The 26,934-nt window shown below is 30.9% G+C and overlaps 1 protein-coding gene and 2 pseudogenes across 1 annotated transcript; 2 read left to right on the forward strand and 1 right to left on the reverse strand.

Annotated features, from left to right (window-relative positions):
• The first annotated feature begins 12,659 nt into the window (after nucleotides 1-12,659).
• LOC18042545 lies at nucleotides 12,660-13,329 on the forward strand (annotated as a pseudogene).
• A 1,446-nt stretch (nucleotides 13,330-14,775) lies between these two features.
• Nucleotides 14,776-15,333, reverse strand: LOC112097703 (protein NAR1-like; the record flags this gene model as incomplete). The annotated part of the gene is made up of 1 exon (XM_024183065.1): nucleotides 14,776-15,333. A coding segment is annotated over one exon (558 nt), but the record flags the coding sequence as incomplete, so codon positions are not given.
• A 4,212-nt stretch (nucleotides 15,334-19,545) lies between these two features.
• LOC112098546 lies at nucleotides 19,546-23,770 on the forward strand (annotated as a pseudogene).
• Nucleotides 23,771-26,934: the final 3,164 nt, after the last annotated feature.

Here is a 26,934-nt window from a genome sequence, read left to right on the forward strand (position 1 = left end):
AGATATCAAAATCACATTCTTCAATTCTACAATTTCAATTCATCTTCATAACTTCAACTGAAGAATTGATTGTATCTCGTTTTAATTTTTTTTTATGTAAAGATAAATATAAAATATAAATGGTGAGGAGACTGAAAAAGTAAAATCAAAAGAAGAGCACGAGTTTTATTGAAAATTACTTTTTTTTCATCATTTTGCCAGAGTGAATGTATCTACATTTAAACGAAAGAAGCACATTTGTTTGTATTAGCTTTTTTATTGTATTTTTAATAATAAGTAATTTTCAATTAACTTATATCATTTTTTACGAAAATAATAGGTGTTAGTTAGTTGATTCAAATGGCAAGACCTCTTGGGATAGAGTTTGTAATTTAGTGGCTTATCAATTGTTTAAATAGGGCATTATTAGAGCCAAATTATTGTATTTGGTTAAAAAACTCCTACTTTGCTTACAACTTTATTATCCTATTATGTTTATTAATAAATAACAATTTTATTGAAAAAAAAACAAGATATGTTGAAATGATACAAAAAATTTGGGTTGTAAATCTTACTCGAATTTAGCTTGAGATTGGCATTGTTAGCATAATATTTGAAGATATATTTTTTAAATTAAAAAAAAAAAGAAATTGGGTTCACACTAGTTAGTTTTAACTCATAGTGAGATTTAAACAAAATCGGAATAATAAATCTTGATATCCTAACTCATGGATAACATCTACATAAAATAATAAAATCTATTGTGTCGAAAATAAGGGGTCTAAAGTTTGAATTTCACTCACATAGGTAGCAAGAGAATCAAATTATTGTTAGATTAAATTAATTAAAAAAATTATCTGATATACAAAACACAGCATATCAAAAAAATTGAAATAAAAGAAAATTGAAAAGCAAAACGATTGAGAGAACGAAAAACTAACACAAGAAAATGCCGATAATTAATTGCCTCAGCGGGCACCAACTTAATTATGCTTATTAAAGCCTGGTTTATTGTTAGAGTGCAATTTATGCACTAGTTTTGCATTATTTACTTCCCTTAATATCAATGTTTTGCACTTAATAATAGTGATTTACTTGTGTTTTACTTTTGTAGGTGCAATTCTATTAATTGGTGATAAAATTAAGCTAAAAGATGATGTTTAAGGAGGATTGTTCTCTTGGAGAAATTATGAGCGTCGAAGAACTTTGTTGATAAGGCATGGGCACGTGCTGTCAACTGCGGACCTGCAGTTTTTAGTTTAAACGTGTTTTGTATTTTTGGCTATTTTTGTAATTACGAATTTAATATTTCAGATATTAGTATTTTATTTTAAATAGAACTCTAAAAGAGAAGAGAGAGAGAGAGTATTTAAGAGAGGAATCTATTGTGAAAAATGTATTTACGCTTTAATTTTTATGTGAGCTTTGATTATCTTACATTAGGGACAATGTAAGTTCTTGGTGTGGGGGAGGGATTTTTGCATTATTGATGTCTGGAAGTATTATTTTCACTCTACTCATCTATTTTCATTCTACTCATCCTTAAATGATTTTGGAGTTAGTATGCTTCATATATTATTAATTTTCTTTTCTTTTCTTTCTCACTACTCTTTTCCCATCTATTTTTTTTACTACATACATCTTTCTCGCTTATTATCCTTTTTACCTTTCCTTTTATTTCTCACTCATACCTTCTTCTCATTCTATACCACTATTGATGGTTGATTCATTTGAAGAGTGTACATGATTTGATAACAAATTTACCAACTTTGTGAGGATTTGAGCCTATGAGCAACCACTTTGCTCTAATATTTTTGTTATGTGAATATCAATCTTAGTTTTTTTATTCTAGAACTTGCTTTGTTATGCATGTTGAAGCCGCATTACGGGATTTTATGCATTAAAATGATAAGGGCAAACCCTTTTCCATTTTTCTATTCTCGCATTTTTTTTCTCTACCCGAAGACCTTTATTTGCTATCTTTGTTTGAGCCTTAACCATTACCCATCTAATCCTCTCCGTCTACTTAACCATTTTTCTTCTTTTTGAGCCTCAATTTAAGGAGATTTTTGGACTCATTGTGTGGATATATTTTGTGTTTTTTTTACCTTGTATTAAAGTTTCTCAATTAGATCAACAAGCATTATGCTTGAATTAAATTGTGCAAGGTTCGTTTCTTTTGTTTGATTAAAAAAAACAAAAAATAAAAAACAAAAAAAAGGAAAAAGAAAAAAAAGAAAAAGAAAAAAAATCGAAAAAAAATCGAAAAAAAAAATTAAAAGTTTACATTCTTGGTGACTTGAGTAGAAATAAGCATTTTGATATCATAAGTTCATTCAATGAGTTCATTCTTCTCATTTTGATATCTTTTTCTCTTTCATGGACCTTTCTTTTTCATTTAACCTATTTAACCCCATTGCAACCCTTTTAAGACCCTTAGATTTTTGCATTTTATTCATGTTGTGGATTGAGATGTGATATATGAGCAAGCTTATGGTAATAGCATTCTTTGATTTGATTTGAGTGAATAAATGACACCCTAAACACTTTGAGTGCATGGAGTGAAGTCATTGAGAGGGCTATTAAATCTTGTTGCACTTGAATTTTGAATGTATCTTCTTGGTGGTTGAATGTTCTTATTCTATCTTATGAGATTCTATGCTTTAAAATCCTTGTCTCTCGAATGTTGATCGACTTAATTTCTTGAGGTATGGTTGCTTAGAATTATTTATGGATGAGTTGAGATGAGAATTGAGTGGAGATTTGGGATTAGTCTTGAGTTATATGCTTGAGGACAAGCATCATCTTGGTGTGGGGGAATTTGTTAGAGTGCAATTTATGCACTAGTTTTTAATTATTTACTTCCCTTAATATCGATGTTTTGCACTTAATAATAGTGATTTACTTGTGTTTTACTTTTGTAGGTGCAATTCTATTGATTGGTGATAAAATTGAGCTAAAAGATGATGTTTAAGGAGGATTGTTCTCTTGGAGAAATTATGAGCATCAGAAGAACTTTGTTGATAAGGCGTGGGCGCGTGCTGTCAACTGCGGACCTGCAGTTTTTAGTTTAAACGTGTTTTGTATTTTTGGCTATTTTTGTAATTACGAATTTAATATTTCAGATATTAGTATTTTATTTTAAATAGAACTCTAAAAGAGAAGAGAGAGAGAGAGTATTTAAGAGAGGAATCTATTGTGAAAAAAATGGGGATTTTAGATTGAAGAAAAGAAAGAAACCCTAGATCTAATTTTTCTCTTCTCTCTATGAAGAACTAAACTTATTTTTCTGGTTGAAGGTTAATGAAGCTTTGATTCATCACTACTGTGAGATCTTTCTTATGCTTTAATTGTTTTATTACTCTTTGGGTATTTGTTTATTCTCTGAATTAGTTTCATGATTATGTTTGTTAATTAGGTAATTGGCCACTATTTAATTATCAACTTAATCTATTGTCAATTAAAGGATTCATCGTATGAAGAATTTAATGTTTGTGACAAATAACATAGCAGAGAGTTGTGTTGTGAGAATAAACAATCTAATTTAAATGAATCATCATATGTGTTGATTAGGATTTGGGTCTCTTTGGTTTTTCAGGCTGTCAATTGATTAAATCCTATGATCGTATCTAGGATTGTCTATTGATTAGGGAAATAACCAACGGTCGTACCTTGGTTATCGACTAGTTAAGGAGAGATTGGCTATTAGAGGGTCTCAGTAGTTATAACCGGTCTATTCATAAGTAATAATAATCTATATTTGAATCAATGATCAGTAGTCGAATCAAGCTGAGTTAATTCCTTCAACCAGAGCTTTCTCCAATTTGAATCACAACTTTAATTTACATTCTCGTTATTTTAATTTAATTTTTATTATTGTCAACAAAACCCCCATTTTATGTTTTACGTTTTAAAAGGATTTAAATAATTACCGATCTCTGTGGACACGACCCTGCTCAATCACTATACACAATTTATTTAGAGTAAAAATTTATTTTTGTTGGCTTCGACACCCACCAGTTATTTCATTTTCATTGATAATCATTTTGACACCGGTCAAATTTAAAAGTTTAAATAATGGGGGCCATTTTTCTTTCCAGCTATGCCCATTAGCTAATAAAAGAACCGCCGAAAGGGTTCGGGGATAATATAGTAATATGATTGATAATCATTTTGGAGCTGAGTATTCTTCGTTCCACATTTTGGGTTTTGGTTGACCATATTTTAATACTTTTTCTGGAAAACAAATATATATTTAGTGACTTGTAATGGGTGCAACTCATGTTTTTGAAACATTAACATCTTTACTTACTTACACTAATGCGGCAACTGCTGCTTGCTTTTTTTTTTTTCCTTTTGCTTTTGGTTAATAATAATAATAATAATAATAATAATAATAATAATAATAATAATAATAATAATAATAATAATAATAATAACAACTTTTTAATTTAATATATTATTAAATAATATTTTTATTTTTATTTTTACATTATAATTTATTATAACTAATAATAAATATTTAATTTTGAATAATATTAATTTAAAATTAATAATATTATAAATAATAATATAAACTATTAATACAATTTAAATATATCAATATAATATAATATTTAATTTAAATTAATCACAAAAAATTAATACAATATATTATAATACCAAATATTATACAATATTACTATAATACAATTATGATACAATTTGAGGGAGATTGTCAGCTTTTTCGGATTAAAAATAATATATACCACTTACTCTATTGTTTTTATAATGTTCAACAATCCCCTTGAGAAAAAAAAAAAACGAAAAGAAGGAATAAATAGATGATTTGCTTGATATTGTATCTTAGAAATATAAAATATATATTTATTATTAAAAGTATTTAAAAATAATAAAGAGTACATAAAAAATATCTTATCCTCAACAACAAGATCAGACGACGTCAATTCAGCAAAATGACTTGTACAATTTGAAAGTCCAGCAACGGTCACCTCTTAATGTTATTTTTACTATATTATATTGATATTTTGTTTTGTTAATCATATAAGTCAATCAATAATTATTTAATCATTAGAATTAAAACTAATGTATTAATTAAAATTCAAAATCTATTATAAAAATAGTAAATATTAATACAAAGAGATGGACATATTACAAAATACATTCACCAAAAGTTCTATTATACTTAAAATTCTCATTCACAAAAAAATAATAATAGTTGAATACATGTACAAAAAAAGGGGATAAATAAAAAATAATAATAATAAATAATAAAAGGATAGTTTATATAATAAAAAATAAATTTATTGAATAGGGATGTTAATAATAAAGAATAATAGCCGATCAAACTCACTTTACAATAAACTGAGAAATCAAAATCACATTCTCCGATTCTACGATTGACTCTTTTTCATCATTTTACTGGAGTGAATGTATCTATATGTATTGGGGACCATAATGGAAACTGATAGAACCTACAAGGGCTAAAATTAGAACAACGAACGATATCTCAAAGTCGCCGAAACGTAAGTAATTAATCTTATCTTTCAATTGATTTTTTGTGGAGACAGAGACAAACCCGAACAGCAAATAGCCATAAATGATAGGACAATTAAATTGGAACTCTCCGCGGACCCACGATTTAATATCTTTAGATTGTAACGGTTTAACCAAAAAAAAAACAATTTTAGTAAAATATTTCTTAAAAAATGAAAAAAAATGTTGAAAAGAAGAACAAAATTGTGGTCCACGTGTCATTTCAAAATAGGTTGCTGGCATAAACAACCGTCCCCATCTCGGACAGATGTTATTTGAGTGGTTGGTGCGCGTTTCCACTTTTTTGTTTTAGATGCAACGACTCATGCACTATATATATATATATATACGTAATTTCTATCTTATATATGTATAAGATACATTCTTTATCTTTTATCTCCCTTATAGAATAATATATGTGTGGAATTTATATATATTGTTCATATGAAAAAAATATATCTTATATGCATGATAGAATAATCCATGAATCTAATGTTATTAGTTTAAATAATGGGTGCAACTCATGTTTTTGAAACATTAAGATCTTTAGTCATTCTGTTACTATCCCGTGGTTATTTAAGTTACAAGAGACAGTAAAAAAACAACGTCATATTTTAATTACTTACACTAAATAAATTACTCACACTGATGCCGCGTCTGCCGCTTACTTTTTTTCTTTTTTTTTATCCTTTTGCTTTTGTTTTTAACTTTTACTTTTACTTTTTGACTTTTGCTTTTGGTTTATTATAATAATAATAATAATAATAATAATAACTATTTTTTAATTTAATATAATATTAAATAATATTTTATTTTTAATTTTACATTATAATTATTAATATATAATTTATTATTCAATATTATTATATTATGTTTTTTATTTTTAATTATAATTTATTAATAAATTTATAATTTATTATAACTAATAATAAATATTTAAATTTAAATAATATTAATTTAAAATTAATAATAATATAAAATATTAATACAATTTAAATATAAATTAATATTTAATTTAAATTAATCACAAAAAATTAATACAATATAGTATAGCACCAAATATTATATATTATTATTATAATACAGTACTAATACAACATAATATAATATAATACATTAATATTAAAATAATATAATACAGTATGCGAAATGAACCGAAATGGTATTACTTTGTTTGTCTTGTTATTTACAATTATTTAATCTGTAGACCCACTCATGCTCCTTCTATGCAACATAGATACAATTTGAGGAAGATTATCAATTTTTTCTGAGAAAAAATAATATATACCACTTACTCTTTATTGTTTTTATAATGTTCAACAATCCGTTTGAGATGAAAATAAATAAATAAAAAGAAGGAGTAAATAGACGATTTGCTTGATGTTGTATCTTAGAAATATAAAATATATATTTATTATTAAAAATATTTAAAAATAATAGAGAGTTCATAAAAAATATCTTATCCTCAACAACAAGATCAGACGACGTCAATTCAGCAAAATGACTTGAACAATTTGAAAGTCCAGCGACGGTCACCTCTTGGCACACATACGGCAACGTGTGTAGCATTGGCAAGAGGTCTCCCAGAAGGACGATTAAGGAAAGATTGCAAGACAAAATCATGAAAATAGTAGTACAGATATGCAATATGCTAAATTGTCCTCGATTGAGTCAATCGCAATCAAGTCTTAGAAATCGCACCCCTGTATTAATTTCCAGAAATATGTTTGTTCCATATTTATCGTGCACGTATACATTGTATGTATTGGGAATAGAAAGAGTGTATGAAAAAAAATTCTTCATTCATCGATTAAAACTTAAATTATGTACGAGGGTTAAGCGCAGCGTTTTTAAATTTAAAAAGCACAAGTGTCAATCCACTAAGGTTTGGTCCAATGGCTAGAGTCACTCCCTCGCGAAATGATTAGAGCTCCCACAAATGTATTGTACAAGTTTAATTTAAATTTTCTTCCTCAAAACTTAAGTGAAGACATTATTTTTCATAGAAGTAGAGTTTTTCTAGGAGTTTGACATCCCTCAAATATTAAAAGAATTAAAATCTGAACGATACTATATAAAATATAATTTAAACTGATCTTAATAATTATATAATTATAAATATAATGAGCAACAGTCTCGTTAAAAAAACAGATCAAGTGTCATGAGCCCATTTAAATTAACTAATATTTGAGGGGGAAATCTCTGTATACCATAGTATATATTCTATATCCAGTCATGGGACCCATACACGGATGGTTCCACGTAATTCGCAGAGTTGAACTGGAGACACTGATTAGTTCGTTGTCTACTTACCAACTTATGTACAACTAAGTAATTGCATGCACCATTTGCGACTTATCTATCCACCCTGCTTGCATTGCATTAACTACGTCACCAATCACCCACGTCCGCTACTTGTGTGAACGTGTATATAAATACATATATCCGCAGCATATTATCAAACCAGAATCAGAAGCAACTTAAGTTTTGTTCATTAGGTTTATGTTTATCAACATGATATATTGTCAATCATAATCGCAATCAAGTTGTTAATTATTTTTTAAATAATGTGAAGGAACAAGATTTTGGCCTTTGAGTGTCTGGTTAAAAATATCTCACCTCAATGTACGGTGTTGTGCTCTCATCATCGTACTATTATTTGTTAAAAGTATGTCAAAGAGGAAAGCAGATTCAAACATTACTTCAATTTTATTTAAGAGAATAAAAAAATCGTTAATAGGCTACTGTTATTTGTTAGTACGATTTCACAAAAAAATCGGTTTCTTAAACAACTCCAACTACAATTTTTTTTTTACAAATTTTTGAATTATTAAATCATATGTGTGTGTATAAATTGAATAGAATTAAAAGTGGACTCAAATGGCTATTATGTAATTTTTTTATAATTAAAGAAAAGTTTAGAATGTAAAAGTGTGTGTGAGAAAACAAAAAATATAAATCACCTTTGATGTAGTTGTACGGTTGTAAAGAGTTAGATGGAGAAATATAGTATATAATTAAATTTATTTTGTTCCTTAAAACGGGTAGGTTTTATAAGAATTTTCCAGAGGAGTGCTAATATTTCAACTTTTTTTCAAATGAAGTGATGTCCTGGAATAAAATCACTACTCTATCATTGCTATTAGTTTGTCTTGTATTTCAATAATTGTCGACAAGTATTAATTGTGAATATTATTGTTTTAAAAATTTTATTATTATTATCGTCGTTATTCTTAACAGTAATGACTAGAATTATAATAAAAACAATAACGTTAATACAATAATATAACAACATAATAATATTTTAATTGAGAGGATAAGAATGAAATTATGAAATTTAGGTTGGGTAAAAATGATGAGTATGAGGAAATTAAATTACCATTTTTTAAGCTAAACAATTCATAAATTCCACATATTTCATTCGTATTTCTCTTATATTTTAACAAGTAAACATTATCAATAATTTTAATATTTTAATTAATAAACACGGCGTTAACTACGGAACTAAAAGATCAAAAAAAAAAAAAAAAACAGAGACGCGTGTATGTATTGCTTGTGACAAATCTCACCCGTGGAAAACTTTGTGAAAGGCATTTGAATGTGAGGCCACATTTAATGAACGAAACGATAACTTTAAAAGAGAGTATGTACTGTGTTAATTATTAGGCTTTAGCTTAATGATTGCAATTAGTTTGTCTTGTAATTAAATTATTGCCGACAAACACTATCACGACCCACGTCCGCTACTTGTGTGAGTGCGTGTATAAATATCCGCAGCATATTATCAAACCTGAAGCGTACTAATAAAGTATTGGTTCCACTACAATAGAGTCTCCTTAAGTGGTTTTGATTGGGTTTGCTCCTCAGTTCGAGTCGCAGAAAAGTCACCTTTGTTGGGAGAACCTGTGCCTCTCAGTTCGAGCGGGGATTTCTAGTCTGGATTGTGATACAGGCTTAAAGGTGCCTCCCACAGTTGGGGCCCTCCCCAGAATACCTCGTTGTCAAAACCAAAAAAAAAAAAAAAATCAAACCTGAAGCGTGATCATCTTTAAGTTTTGGTTAGGGTTGATCAGACGTTGGAAGATATCTTTCCTAATTTAAAGAAGATGGAAACTCCTTATCCAGGTTCTTAGGCCATGTTCAGTTGAATGTCATTTATAATTTTTATTTTAACATTATGTATTTATGAATACAATTATTGTTTATTTTAACATTATGTATTTATGAATACAATTATTGTTATGATTTTTTCAGGTAAGAATGGGTGGTCTGAGGGTAACCCAATAACTATGTACAATATTATTAATGATGAGAGTGTGAATGACAATTTGGATTTTATTCTCGTCCCTCAATACAGAAGAAATCTTGACCATAGCGGTTAATTGCTATGTAACTCTTTCGTATTATGTTTAATTAATAATAAAATGATGGGTTATTATTACCTGTCAATTATGTGAGTGTCTCTGCTTGATTTAGTTCACTTATAAAATATCTTAAGATATACAAGAGATTTTCTTTATTTACTTTCATGTACCGCGTCTTCTTGTAAAAAGAAACTAATAAAAAAATATCATTGTGTGCAATGTATTGACTAAGTTAGTGTATTCATGTTAGCTTAATTGTGCTCTCTCTTCTTGATTTTTTTGTTTTTTTTGGTTAAAACAAACTCCACATATTGTTGGTTAGCTAATTCTTGCAGCTAGCAAGTGATCCTTTTCTTTCCCCTACTGCCTGCCGTAGCATCAAATCCTGACAATTATATATCAAGTGGTATTCGAGCCGTCAAATGATCCTTGGAAACACGCAACAAATCAAATGCTGAATTTTGCCAAGAGATTCACGAAATCCTTGCTAGACATGTCTTTTGTCCAGTTTATTTCAAACTACGCGAGCAATGTTCCCGTTACTGTTTAGTATGTCTTTTGTTGTTTGCAATGTAGTTAGGGATGTTAGCGGGTAGGGTTTGGTACGGATTTGACATTACCAAAAGCCGGATCTGTAAAAAAAATTTAATTATCAAATTCATTGTGGGTTTTATTTATTCATTTTTTTCCTCTTAACAAAGCCCATCAGCTGCGGGTTTGAATGGTACCTAGTGTATATTTTTGTGAGTTCCCACGTATAAAATCACACTTGCAACAAAACCTAAAAGTTAAAATTATGTAATTCAAATTATAAATTTATAATCGTAGCCTAAAAAACCACATAAAATACTTAATTTTAGATTTTATTAATGTAAATGAGAAATGAAAGTAAAACATTAAAATAAATACACAAAATATATCAATTTAACAAAAATTTTAAATTTTAATTACCAAATACATAAGTCTATCGCAACTTAAAGTGCTTTCAATTGAAAACGAAAAAAGAGAAAGAGAAAAAAAAAGAACTACAAATCAAAGTAGCACCCGTGACCCATTTCCCAGTCTCATTCAATACCACTAGCACCCATCCAACGTGATTTTTCTAAACAAAGTATAAAGTACAAAATTACAATAAGCATATCATACTCCATGCTTTAAGTTAAAGATCCTTATATATTTTTATGAATAATTTTTTCATGAAATTTTATGATTAAAATTAAAAATACAAACATTCAAATAAGAATGTCGGACACTTGCGCAACTATTTACCAAAATTTTTCTCTATAAAAATCGACCTGCAACTTTCAATAGGTTTAAATTTATAATATCAAACCTAATTGCAGCTCGCAAAAATTATCTGTTGCGGCCAAGACTTTGGATTTGCGATGATTTTGCCACCCTAAGTGTAGTTAGTATTGTATATCATGTGGCTCTTATAAAAAGCCTAGAAGTTGTTTGAATAATGGGGGAGACACATATCTCCCAAAGATTTTCTCTTTTTCAAATTATTATTTCTTCTCTATTATTGTAACTTCGAATCCTTATAAATTACAGATTGGAGACATGAACACAATGTTTTGACATAGTGGACTTTTGACTTATCCAGAGAAATTTAGGATAGATTTTTATACACTAAGGTTCTATTTACTATTGAGGTTTTAGAACTTTTAAGCCACACTAGAAATTTGTATTGTTTTGATTGGTATTGAATCAAAGGCATATTGAATCAAATATTGTTTACAATAGTTAAAGGCATATTGAATCAAAATCCACTTCTAAGGGTTTGATTGAGTGATTGTAAAGTAGGTTTTTAGTTTGCTAGCCACTCAAGTTCAAATATTGGAACCACAGAGCCTTATAGCCAAGTGAGAGAACTTGTGCCCTAAAAATTGAGGGGTGCATATCGAGTTTTACCACCAATAAAAGTTGGTGTTAAAACTTTAATTTCCCTCCTATTGTGGATAGGGGTAATTAGGAGTTTACATCCCCTCCTATTAATAGATAGGGGTTATTAGGAATATTAAAAAAAAGTTCAAATATTGAAAATATAGGTATGGGTTATAAAATTCATAATATAAAGACACAAAATCAAGATAAAGATTTAAAAATTTAGAACCATGAGAGCGTGACTTGTAAGTTTCAAAAAAGTATGTGTAAATATATGCATTATTGATGCCCCAATTAAGGGTGGGCATTAAGAAAAAAAAATCCCAAAAAATTAAAACTAACCCTAACTAAAATATTCGACCGCGGCCTCCTCGTTTTCTTTTCTTCTTCTTCCTCCTCTTGCTCACCCTCAATGCCCATTCATGGAAATCCAACAGCTCCAAACGCGTTTCAGCCGCTCGCACGTGTGAGAATTTTTCCTTCTCATGGGATTATTCTTCGCTTGCATGCCAGCAGAATATTCAGGCCGAGGATTTTTCCGGGCCTAGCCCAACTATAAGCTCTCCCAAAACCCAATCATAAAGTTCATAACGTTTAGCGTTTGCTATTACTATAATTTTTTTTAACCAATTTTCACATTCATCAACAAAGGCTGACAGATTTTGCAGAAAATAAAATTAAATAAAAGTACAAGCTCACGAAATTCCTTTTCCGATGTGGGAATCTATCTACACCTTTCACGTGCCTTTTTTTTTTTGGTTTATCACATGTTGAAGTTAAACAGTTGAAGTTAGTGATGCAAGTTGAAGTTAGTGATGCAAGTTGAAAGTTGAAAGTTGCAAAAGACTTGGTTGTGATTTCTCCAAAGGAGATTTTGAAAATTTGTTCTGTTGATTGCAGGTGGATGAGTCTGTGACCAAGCTGGACTGCCGTGTGCCTCCAGTCCTCAAGCAAGTCCCTGCCCAAGCTCTCTCCGCGGCTCAAATGGCTCCAGTAGTGGCACGATCCGTGGCTTCTGAAGTGAAGACTGCCGGTGTAGCCGGCACCGCCTCAGGAATGGCAAAATCCGTTTACACCAAGTACGAGCCAGCAGCCAAGGAACTTTACTCCAAGTAAGAACCAAAAGCGGAGCAATATGCTGTATCAGCTTGGCGCAAGCTCAATCAGATGCCACTATTCCCTCAAGTAGCTCAAGTTGTTGTGCCAACTGCTGCCTATTGTTCCGAAAAATACAACCAAACAGTGGTGAGCGCTGCAGAGAAGGGGTACAAGGTCTCCTCATATTTGCCTTTGGTCCCTACTGAGAGGATTGCTAAGGTGTTCAGCAACGAGGTTGTTGAATCGCAGCCTCTGGCTTCTGCTGGACGTGAAGCTGATGTTGCTGTGTATTGATAGCTGTGTTTTCTGTTTTCTGGCCTCACAATTTTTCTTGCAAGCTGTGGAGTGAAAATGTTTTCCTTTCTGGATATGGGTATTGGGTTGAAAATGGAGTGGATTACGATTATTTAATTTTTAAAGACATTGCTTAATTCTGTGGCGTCAGCATAATACTTTCTGTTTTTGACTTTTCTTCTGTGTTTAGATTTTTAGTTCATTGCTCTTAATAGTGTTAAAAGTTGGTCACTTTCCTAAAGAAACTCTAATGAAGGAAATGAACTTTGGAATTAAAGTAGAAATTATATGAAATATTAAATTTTAATTAAAATAAAAAATATATTAAAAACATCGTAAAGCAAAAATTGAGCCAGCTAGATCCATTAAGAGTGGCTGGCCCAACCCAACGTCCCAACCCAACATAACACAATCACCAGAACTTGTGCTGAGTATGATTGTTAATATTATAGCGTGTTTACTAATATCATTCAAATGTAATAGTAATGTATAATTAAACAAAATCAAAAGTCTATGATTCCGCTAATTTGGGGCTAGGGTTTTTCCTTTTCCCATCCCTTGACTTAATGATTTTTAAAAAATGAAAATAAAACCCGCACGACATGACGGGTTCAGTTCCGATTTGGATCAAATTAAGTCCAGTTCGTTATTGTGAAATCGTAATAAACAAATAAATTGGGGGCTGAAAAATCTGGTCGGAATTTCAATTTGTATTAATTAATTGACTTTTTGAATTGCTTTCCAATAAAATTAAGCTATGTTCAAGTGTTTGTATTTTGGTAAATTGTGCTGCATCTATTTTGCTCATGTGATTGTTAATTTATTTTGTTTTTCTAGGTTTTGTGGGTATGATTGTTAATTTATTTTGTTTTTCTGAGTTTTGTTCATATGATTGTTAATTGATTTTGTTTGTTCTTTTCTTTACGTGCTGTAATTTCATTTTCCGTTGGGGTAAATTCAAGAATTATGATTTATGAGTCTAAATTGTTTTGAACGTATAATATGCGAGGGTTCTGCCTACAATTACTTTGGCTAGTGTGTCAACTGCAGGCTCTGTGGAGGGTAAGGTAAAATAGTTTATGAATAAATTGAAAAATTGGTGATATAGGTGGTTACGGCTGAAATTGTAGAAGAGTTTTATTCAATTTCTACCTAGTAAATGTGATATTTACAATCTCAGCAGATGAGAGAGTAAGCTTTGCTATTCAATACATGTTTCATTAATTCACTTGGGTATTGAAACCCCGAAGCTTTTTTTTTTTTTTTGAGCAAAGGGAACCTTATTCGGACTGTTCAACTAAGAAAAAATGATACAAGGAAATGAAATTAAGTGCCATGAGGCATCAGTGCCTACCTCAATGCTTTCTTCTATATGTAACATTTCTAATACATAGTATGTACATGAGTGAAAACCTTTGAAGTAAATAAATATATGTTTACTCTATCAAAATTGGACTTCCCTGCAAATGCAATCCCATGATTGACAAAAAATGGCCAGCATCGCTGTGGTGCCATGTCTGAAATTTGCTAAAACAACTCGGAGACGGCATGGGGCACAAGAAGAGAGTTCTTAAGTTCCAAAATTGTCTACGATCAAGTGTTGGGATGGTGAATGCTTTCACCATTTATGCAACTGAGCGGTGATACTTTTCACCACAGGATAATATTCTGTGTGCACGTGCTTTTTAGCTTTCTCTGAACCAGGTTGCTCAAGCCACTCATCATACAAGCTTTTCACCAGAGAATTTTTGAAAGGATCAGCTACCATTACATTTTCCAAATATATGGTTTCCAGTGTCTTAATCAACTCCTTCGGTGATTGCCCTGGCTTAGGCTTGACCTGACGTCCACCATTCATGCAACCTGAAGGGCATGCCATGATCTCCACAAAGTGATAATCACATTTTCGCATTTTCACTCTCCTGACAATGTTTTGCAGGTTCTGGAAGCCATAACATAGGGCAAATTTCAACAACGTTTTTCCCTCCACTTCCAGAGCCACCTCTCGGAAATCAGAGTTTCTGATGGTTTTAAATTCTAGACGACCTTCAATAACTTTTCCAAATAGTGTTTTAGCAGCATGTCTGAATACTGTTTCTGCATAACCACCAGAACTTCCAGCGACCCCATAAAGATGTCCTTCATCATCAACATTGGTCAAGATAATGCCCCATAATATAGAATATCCAACAATAAAACATGCATGAAAATAAATGCAAGTAAATCGAGATTATGAAAATCATTCACCCACAAAATGAGAGTGCCACAATGAATACCCAAAGCAGGCCACCAACAAAATTTAAAACAAAAGTAATTCGTGTAAAATATTAATGGAGCCAAGCAAAGAAAACACAAGAAATAAGAGTTTTGTTATTTTACCTGTAGCACTAGGGTGCCAACTCTAACGTCTCCAACTAAAACAATAATACATTTATTGGTGGAAAAGGCAGAACGTTCAAGACCTTCGTAGCTAGTTTCAATGGCAAGGGGAACGCTTGCAACCTCAACTCCATACATCAGTTTGTTATTTGTTTAAACACATAAGTCGTAAAAATATTTTCAACTTACTACATGTGTTTTTTTACTAAGCAGTTGTTCCCCTCCAGGTGACTGGACATAAACTCTATTTAATTTTTTATATATTTTATATTTTGAAAATTTGATTTATTGTAGACAAACAAGGGAGTTTGACATAATAAATTCTTAATTCTTAATATAAGGTATGACAAAATGATATTTTCATTTATTCTAGACAAATTAAATTTTGTCACAATAAATATTAATCCATCATAAAATTAAAGGGAAAATAATGATAATTTATATAATTAATCTTTTCGGCAATAAATCTAAATAAAAAATGGTGAAAAGAATTTATTAAATTTTATTTACTACTAAGGGTGGATCCATAACCTTAGCCATTTTTAGCAAAAGTAAAATAAACAAATAAATATTTTTTTGTGTATCGACCTCGAACTCACCGAACTATAATATAACAAGACACTCTTATACTTGAGAGTTAAAAATTACTTTTAAGTTGTGTCACCTAGAAGACTCTCTGTGTGTTATTATATTAGGAGAATTATATGCTTTCTACTTAATAAATTAAGATTTACAATAAAATATACTGACTAAAAGGGATGCATATATCCAACACAATTTCTTTCGAACACTAAAATTATTATTTTTTATTTCACACTTATTACTTTAAACTCTTATACGAAACAAATAAGGGCTACTAAATAACATGTCAGATAATTTTATTACTTCTTTAATTATTACAATTTAATTCGGGCTTCTTCTGTAACAAACTATACAACTCATACTTTCTATTACTTACAACAAATAAAATAGAGTGTCGAATATATTTTTCTCTTTCTTTTTTATTGTTTGAACTTATCTTTCATCTCAATTAAGCCGCTATTTCTTGGTTGATGATTTACTATTTTTAAATTTATTGTTGTTATTATTACGCAAATTATCATCACGCAAATTAACATGTACCAATTTTTCCATTTTCCAATTGCATATATATTTACTAAATGCTTCGGTACCGATGTAAAGCATCTCCTCATACTGTCGTCATCTTATTTCTTCAAATTAATTAAATCTAACATGTAATTTCATTCCTGTAAATTTACTTTAATCTCATCGCATACATTACATTATTTTTTATTTTAATAAATAATTTCTGCTATAATTATCCTATTACTTAATTTTGAAATTGTCAACAATGAATATTAACCTACATTAATAGATTATGGGACATTCTCCTATCAAATTACTGTTTTCTAAGGAACTATCTTTTATGCCTTCTAACGTAACCCTTTTATCTTCCCTGATGAACATAAGATTCGAAAGTCCTGTAACATATTTAGGTACGAGGCAGCAATTTCACCTTCTAATTTGAAAAGGAAACTGTATTATTCTTACTTTAAATAACCCTTCATACCTTATTGATGGGTAGAGAGACATTTTGCATCCCGTGCGTTACAATTTTCTTATTGATGCCGACATTCGTGCGATTCACATCTCGGTGTCCGATTGATATTGTTTATCGCCTCCAGCCGGCCGGGGGGGGGGGGGGGGGGTGCATCTGTCACTATACAACATAATCAGGCCTTCATTCTTCTCATCCGCCGCCAATATCGTTCATCTTTGTTCTTTACCACATGTTCTTGTTCATTTAATTTGGATATGTTGGTCCACATCCCCCTGCACACGAAGGTTCACTTTTACGGGTGTTCGCGTCTCAGATTTTGCGGATTGCACATCAATCCATATATTTTTAATTCAATATATACTATTTCTCCTGATTTCATGAGTTTTTCCAGATTTAGAGACTTAAATCCTTTTCCAATCCATCTAATACGGAATTTTTTAATTATGCTAATTTATTAGGGTCTTATTCTGTAACAAACTATAAAACTCATAGTTTCTATACTTACAACAAACAATTGAGACTGTCATAAAAAATAGTTAAAATAGAGTGTCGAAGATATTTTTCTCTTTCTTTTTTCCTCTTTTAATTGATCAATCATCTCAAAAAAGCCTCCATTTCTTGGTTGATGATTTACTATTTTTAAAATTATTATTATTACACAAATTATCGTCGTCGTCGTCGTCATAATTATAATATTAACCATTACTAGTTTTATTATTATTGTTGTTGTTATTCAAATTTGGAAATGACATGGCCTATTATTTAAACTCTAAGGATAAAATTAAAATTACATATTATTCAGGTTAAATGGAATTTTTCCCTTTTTTTCCCCACCAATTACTTTTGCAATGCATTGCCTGATCATTTTTTTATTATTTATTTATTTATTATTATTATTATTATTATTATTATTATTATTACACGCTACATAATTTTTCTTCACATTTTTTTTATATGGTTTTCATTTACTCAACTCATACGCAAATTTCCCACAAAATCGAATTATACACTAACTCAACTGTAAATTCATGCCAGGCTACTTTTAAAATTACAGTTGATATTTCGCATTTTTTTTCCCACCAAGCACGCAATTCATTACCTTAAATCCACTTCCAAATGTTTTCGTCACTATTTTCGAAATTTTCAAATCATTCTAACCCCAACCCATACTTGCACGCTTCCAACTTCTTGCTTTTAACCAATACTTGCATGCACTTTTTTTAATTATTTTACATGCGTTACTGTTACAACTTCCAACTACTACAGGCGTTTTTTTGGTCAAAAAGTTGATTCCCTGCAGTGTTACCGGCCCATTACCTTTATCTCAGGTTACTCTCTTGCGTCTGTGTGTCTCTTCTGCAGCCACGAGATGAAATCTAACGGTGACCATGCTACAAGACAAACGACTTGGGTACGAAACCCATGACGCAAAGTAGCTGCGGCCTAAATCAGGTAGGAAAAATAAAAAGTTAATTATTGAGTTGTAATGGTGCAACTAAGGTTTTGAAACATTAAGATCTTTAGCCATTATGTTACTATCCCGTAGTTATTTAAGTTATAAGAGATAGTAAAAAATAACATCATGTAATTATTTAAGTTATAAGAGATAGTAAAAAATAACATCATATTTTAATTACTTACACTAATCCTACAAGTGCTAATGGTCTAAAGTTGCTGCTGCTTGCACTGAATCAGTGGTCATGGGCCAGCCAAGGTTAGGTGAGGCCAACTCATTAGCTTGAGAAACTTAAAGAAGTCTTAGGTTTGGAAAAGATGGGGCACAGGTTATAAATTTTTTTTGAGTTTTGGATTGAAGGAACAAAATTGTTGATGTCTAGCTCACAATATTTGAAGTCACTCTGTGCTTCATCATGTAAAATGGATTGAATTGCTGTAAGATCAAGTCAAATTAAAATGTTTAAACTCATTTTTAAGAAACGAATTCTCAATTGGACCAGCCTTTCACAGAAGCTGATATCACAGAAGCTTTGAGTCAGATGCATCCAACCAAAGCCCCTGGCCCAGATGGTCTCCCAACAGTATTTTTCCAAAAGCTTTAGAATTCAGTAAGCGAAGGAGTTATAGCCACTTGTCTGCATATCCTCAATGATGGAAGTAATATTGCTCCTTTGAATCATACATACATTGCTTTAATCCCCAAGATAGCAAAACTTAGGACTCTGATGGAGTATAGACCAATCAGCATATGTAATGTAATTTATAGGATCATTGCAAAGACTATAGCGAATAGACTGAAGCTAATCTTAGATCATGTTATTTCGCCAACTCAGAGTGCTTTTATGCCAAATAGGCTTATAACTAATAATATAATTATTGGGCATGAGTGTCTTCATAAGTGGACAAAGCTAAGTTCCAGAGGTGAGATAGGAAATTCTCCCGCACGACATAGTAGAAACAAACTTTCCCTTTCATTTTCTTTCTTCTTTCTCGCTCTCCAAACAGAGCAAAAGGACCGTCGCAAGATTCTTCACTTCCATCCAAAATCATGAGCAACGAATAGTGAGCCTCCCTGTTTCCTTCCTTTTTTTGATATTAACATTGTTAACATATACTCATTTTAATTTGACAATACTTCAACTTTTTTTTATTTTTTTGCCTTTTCATTTTTTTTGTTGAAGCAATTATCTGTTCAAGCTGTTGCTTATCGGAGACTCGTCTGTCGGAAAGTCCTACCTGCTGCTCCGATTTGCTGTCTGTTGACTTTTCCTTTCCCTTCTTATTTTCTTTTTTTTATATTAATTACTTTCTATTTTAGCTTTTTGTTCTCTGAATTTGTGTTATTAAAATGATAATTTAGATGATAAATAATTGTTATTCTTGTAAATTTCGATTTTCATTACGTTAATTGTTAGTTTTTAGGTTTATTAATGTAATTTTTTTTTTCAATTTTTCAGGATGATTCTTATGTCACAGCTACATCAGTACCATTGGAGTTGATTTTGTGAGTCTCTCTTCTATATATATGTATATATGTGTATAAGTTATAATATGAGTCTATGTACGTGTATGAATGTATGTGTATGTATATGTGGAAAGAAATGTTGGCAGACTTCAGCATTTTACTCTTTTTTTTTTTTTGGCAGAAAATAAGAACTGTGGAGCTGGATGGGAAGACGATCAAACTGCAGATTGTGAGTCAAAATTTCCTTTTATCTTGTATTGAGAGAAATTCGATTTGTCTTATTTAGTGAAGGTTATGTTCAAGAACCTCTTCTTATTTTCTTTGTTTGAAGAGTGATATGTTGAAATGAGTGTATTTGTCTTATAAACATCATTTAGGTAATGTCTGATGTTTGATTGTTTTTCATCTGTTTAGTGGGACACTGCTGGACAGGAGCGATTCAGGACTATAACTAGCAATTATTACCGAGGAGCCCATGGAATCATAGCAAGGAGCCTTCCCGGTTCTTGGTTTAAATCAGAAAGTTTGTGATTTACATGTGACATCTTAACAGCATTGTATGTGTTTATTAACTTATTTTTCATCTTTCATTAAGCAGTACATTTTCCAATAAATCTGTATACAAGATGATGTAGTCCAAGAATGGGAGCCATAATATGATGCAAATTGTCTAATAAATTCTTATGACATATGATGTTGTCGGAAGTAAAAGTCTTGCAATGCTGTATTCTCTTTTAAGAAAGAATAAGTGGTAATTTTTTTTTTCCAATTTTTTAATTGAGCAACTGTATGAGATTAATTAAATGTGTTGGGATTTCAACAGATTGTCTATGATGTAACTGAGATGGAGAGCTTCAATAATGTCAAGCAGTGGTTGAATGAGATTGACAGATACGCAAATGACAGTGTATGCAAACTTCTAGTTGGGAACAAATGCGATTTAGTTGAGAACAAGGTTGTGGACACACAGACAGCCAAGGTATATTCGTGACTTCTTTCGCCTGAACTTTGAATATAATTTTAAACTCTTCTCAAGTGCATTTGCTTGATAAGTTTCTGCATACCCAGGACACTCAAACTTTGGACAGTGTATCTCGAGTTGGAATCTTTTCTGCCAATACGACTTGTTAAAATAATGGTTATTATCGTTTGAATCATTCAAGAATTGCAATAAATCTAAAGTCCATAAAAAATATGATTCCATCATTTTACTATTATATCTAGACAAAACCCATTATTTTACTACATTTCATTGGCACCGATAGTTGACCTGTTGGCTGACTGATAAAATCTCAATTTTGCACTTTACATTAATTCTTTTTTGGTTAAAAAATAACACACAAAGTATTACAATATTATAAATTCAAAATATAAAGTAGTTACAAATAATTCCTATTAGCCTATGAATATAATATTTGATACCTCTATTTGTGTAATTTTTTTTCCAATGGTGAAATTGTTATTTTTTTTGTACTAACGGAAATGTAGTAAAATCATAAGTTTTGTAAAGATATAGTAGTAAAATGATAGACTAAAATACTTCTTGTAGTTGTTTGATATATTGTAATTCTTAAAGTACTCAATTGATAATATCCCCTAAAATAAATGTTCGTAATATGTTCTCATTTTAATGCAACTGATTGTTTAATAAAATTGTATTTCTTTGTTAATCTTTTATCATGTGCATGCTCAGTGAGAATTTGACTTACTAGAACACAAGTTTGACTCTTCATTTAAATGTCTCTTGTATCATATCCTTCAATGTTGTGTGTGATTCCAATAAAATTGAGTAGGGAGATCCTTAAATACCTTTTCCTTTTTTCCAAGGGCCTGTCAAATTGCTCTAAGTGATTCTACCCTTTATCAATGAATAATGAAAATAAAATTTTTATTAAAGCAGTTTTTTCCGTAAATGGTGACTAATAGTACCCCTTTTTTTGGAGAGGAAAGTCAAACATGCCCAAAGAGAATCATTTACTTTCCTCTAATGTATTTTCTAATTCGTTTTGACCCTTGAATGTCTGTTTTGGTGCGTATTCTCATTCCATGTCGAATCTTATCCATATGGACAACCCCACTTACAAAAAAGTCTAATGAATCTATTGATGTTCATATGAGGTTTGTGCTTTAGATTTAGACCTCTCTCTCTCTCTCTCTCTCTCTCTCTCTCCACTTACATGTCTTTCACTTACCTGTTTGCATGCATGCCCATGCACACACTTGCAAGTTAATACACAGTCACTCGTACTTGTGTTTTGGTTGAGCTACTGGCTGCTAACCTCTGTAATTCAGTTTGAAACTTGCCCCCCTTAGTGCTTCACTCAAATGGTTGGTTAGGGTGAGATCTGTATCGTTTTCCTGGTCTCTTTCCAAGGTTATCTAAAGGGATTTGGCAGTCTGATTCTTTAGGGAATATCATTGCATAAGATATCTATTGTTTGTTAATGAATAATTTCTATTAACTAGTTATCTATCTAAATTGGTAAATTTTAACTGCATAATTTGCATGCAATAAGATTTTATAAGAATCTTGTTTTCAACTCATGACTTAGACTAATGTGATATGTTGAGCATTAAGCTACAAGATCTGCACATCAGAGTGCTTCACGATGTTAAGGAGAAAGCATCTTTTTCTGCTTCTTAATGTGATTTAGAGTTTCCATGTTACTTATCCTATAAAATATCTTTCAAGACTTTGCAAATGCTTTTATTTATGACTGAGAGAAACTTGTTGGGTTGGTTTTTAGCAACAGACGGAGTTATGGACTTTGTATTGACTTGTTATTGATTAAGATAGTACATCGGCTGATCTATTGGTATCAAGCAGCAGATGCAGAAATTATGGGTGGCATATCATTGTATCCAAAGAGCGTACTACATGGAATTTTTCTGATTTTCTGTTGGTCTCCGAGTGAAATGCAGGCATTTGCAGATGAACTGGGGATTCCTTTCCTGGAGACGAGCGCCAAAGATGCAATCAATGTGGAGCAGGCTTTCTTGACCATGGCTCGCGAGGTTAAGAAAAAGTAAAATCACTTAACTCTTTCCTTCTTGCCTTATGATTGATTCTGTGATCCATCACCCATTTGTAAATGCTGACTGTTCTATTCAACAATCACCATTATTGCTGGTTATATGCATTGTGATGAAAATTCAGCAATGAGTAACTTTTTACCTAATGTTTTCTGTTGGAACAAATTACTCTGGTAGAAAAGCCCTACAGGGTTTGAGAAATCCCATGATGTGATGATTGTGAGCATTTTAGACACCGTGTATGGGTTTATTTTTTGACTATAAAATGTTAAGATTGTTTCTAGTTTTCGTTTGTAGTGCATAAAAGGATTCAAAATTTGACATCTGTCTAAATCAGATTAATAACATGATAATGTACATATGCAAGATGTGAGGAATTGTTTTATCTCACCCCTAAACTTTAAGAAATTGAAACATTATCATTCAAAATATTTAACATTTCCAGAATTGATAGTTGTCTATTTGAGCAGTGACTGGTGGTTATCATGAACTGATGTGTGGTTGTGGTGTCAAATCTTGGTGAAACCTGTTGTCATCTGCCGGTTAACATAGCTAGTCTCTGAAATAATTTCTTGATTCACTAATTATGAGTTCAAATTTGATGCAGGATGGGCAACCAGCCTACTGCAAACAAATCTTCTGGAACAGTTCAGATGAAGGGACAGCCAATCCAGCAAAACAGCAACTGCTGTGGTTAGCCGAGCCTGTTATTTTACTACTACATGTTAGCTGACTGATTGTAGACAGTTTTAACTATGTTGACTGCATTATCTTATGAATCTTTTAATATGTCAAATATTTATTTCCTGCTTTAAGTTCTTTCCGTTTATAACAAATTTAATTTCTTGCTTCATCGCATTCCAAATTCCTGTCAATTTACGAGGGAAAAAGAAAAGAGAGACGAAATCAGAGAAAATGGTCAAATTTGTTAGGGGGAGAGAGCTGTTCAAGTAGTTTCTGTTCTTGTTTATTGTCGTGACCCTCTTGTAGCTTGTCTATGACCTGGAAGTCCGGTCAAATCGGATGGGTAAAGTTACCAAAACGGCATCATTTTGGGTGAAATATCATATTTATGTCACACTTTTGATAATAATTTTAATGCAACAAAAAATTGTTCGCGGTACCCTTTTCACATTGTGAAGCGCATGATCGGATGGGAGCAGTCTGGATTCTGGCATCACAAGCTAATGCTTTGATTTGCTTAGTTTGTTTTTTGTTTCTGATATTTTCTTGTCAGTGGGTGGGATATTGTTTCACTTTCGAGTTTCCTTTTTTTTTTTTGTTATGGAATTTGGAGATAGTGTACATGTATGAAGATGACGTAATAAAGTTGTTTTGATAAATTCTCCTGGTCGGTTTACTTCACTAACCATTAATGCACAAAGCCACCTAATGACCCTAAAAAATCCCATACATAATTAAAGAATTTCAATTTTTTTTGTTATGGAATTTGGAGATAGTATACATGTATGAAGATGACGTAATAAAGTTTTGATAAATTCTCCTGGTCGGTTTACTTCACTAACCATTAATGCGCAAAGCCACCTAATGATCCTCAAAAATCCCATTCATAATTAAAGAATTTCAATTTTATATGTACAAAAATAAATGACTCAAATATATTATTTGATAATTTCAAAAACAATAATTCACTCTAATAAATCTCGTAGCAAATATATGAACTGTATTGCAAGTCTTTTCGAGACTAATTCAAAGGAATACGAATGACATATAATTGACATTTACCTATCATAAAGAACTCTAAATAAATTCATATATGCATCGCAGTTAATTACAGCCTTGATACTTCAATTGGTTTTTGTTAATTTTCTGTACAGTTATGCTGTGCATAAAAGTTTTGTTAAATGAAATTGATAGGTGAAGAGAATTTTTAGAAGCAGTCATCAAAGTAATGATCAATATAAATATTGATTGTCTCAAGTTAGATTATACAAAGATGAAATAATGCTAATATAGTAAATTCAATCATAATAATTTGACTTCCATTATATTAATTATGTCCAATCATGCTACTTTAATAAAGAACGCTCGAGCATTTATATGTATACAACATACGAAATTAATTACAAAACTATCTTTGACAAAGTCTGACCGGTCAACTATCCATCAAATTTTGTATTGTGTTACCGTTGAGCTCTTATGTCAAATATGGATAGACAGTGCTTTGGCTAACAGTGAGATATATGCGAGCATAAGAGCTTCGTTCTCTGTTTTTACGGTGTTTCTCTTTGTGGTTGTTGGACGAACTCTAATGTGAATTTCTATCTAGTGGGTATCCTGATACTCTTAGTTAGTTTGGGATTGTTGTTTTATATATAATATTCAGTATCCAAAATTCATATGATGATAACCTTCATTACTTTTGTCATATTTTCTTTCGTGTTGGTGTTAGTATCTTAATTTTGTACCCGATGTTAAGGACAATATATAGCTAATTTGAAACTTCTATAATTTTACATATATAGACGCAAATTCATTTTTAAGAGTGCATTTAATCAAGCAGTCCAGATGTTTATACTGAGTAAGTGGTTCAATATTAATACAAAACTATTTTAAGTAACATGTGGCATATTCCAATTCCAGTGAGCTTCCAACTCAGATTCCCAATTCAAAAGAAACGTTTTCAATTTTCTCCAGAACATTCTACAAAACGTTTCTTCTAGTCTCTACGCTGTGCTAGAATTTTCTCTAAGTTTCTTTTGCAAAGACTTTTAAAGAATTATCCAAATACCGAGCTTTCTTAGGGGGAGAGAGCTGTTCAAGTAGTTTCTGTTCTTGTTTATTGTCGTGACCCTCTTGTAGCTTGTCTATGACCTGGAAGTCCGGTCATATCGGATGGGTAAAGTTACCAAAACGGCATCATTTTGGGTGAAATATCATATTCATGTAACACTTTTGATAATATTTTTATGCAACAAAAAAATGTTGTTTCACATTGCTTAGTTTATTTTTTGTTTCTGATATTTTCTTGGCATTGGGTGGGATGTTGTTTCTCTTTTGAGTTTCCCTTTTTTTTTTTTTATTATGGAATTTGGAGATAGTGTACGTGTATGAAGATGACGTAATAAAGTTGTTTTGATAAATGCCCCTGGTCGGTTTACTTCACTAACCATTAATGCGCAAAACCTTCTAATGATCCTAAAAAATCCCGTACATAATTAAAGAATTTTATATTATTTGATATGTACAAAATTTTATATGTACAAAAATAAATAACTCTGAAATATATTATTTGATAATTTTAAAAACAACAATTCGCTCTAATAAATCTCGTAAGAAATACATAGTCTATATTGTAAGTCTTTTCGAGACTAATTCAAAGAGAAAATACGAAGGACATATAATTGACCTTTATCTGTCATAAAGAATTCTAAATAAATTCATATACGCATCGCAACTAATTACAACCTTGATACTTCATTTGGTTTTTGTTAATTTTCTATACAGTTGTGCTGTACATAAAAGTTTTGTTAAATGAAATCGGTAGCTGAGGATTAATTAATCAATTAATTAAGATCCAGTTAATGTAATTAATTTTATTTGATTTTTTTAATTCGAGTTCTAAATTAATCAATTAATTAGATTCATGTGAAATTGAAGTGAATTAGTTTCGATATGTTTTTCGTCCTATGTTTGTCTGTGTTTACTCTCACTTTTTTTTTGTTTAAATTTTCGTTTTCTTATTGTTTACTGAATAAATTTCTGAGCTGTATTTGAGTATGATGATTGATTTGTGATTTTAATTTGTGACTTTTTTTTTTGGAATTTAAATCTGAATGCTTTTTAAGTTGAATCTGATTGTGTTGGGCCGCGATTTAATTGAGTGATGTGTGAGCGCCAAATTGTGAGAGCCAAATATT

Source organism: Citrus clementina, unplaced genomic scaffold (genome assembly GCF_000493195.1).
Source record: "Citrus clementina cultivar Clemenules unplaced genomic scaffold, Citrus_clementina_v1.0 scaffold_5, whole genome shotgun sequence".
NCBI lineage: Eukaryota > Viridiplantae > Streptophyta > Magnoliopsida > Sapindales > Rutaceae > Citrus > Citrus x clementina.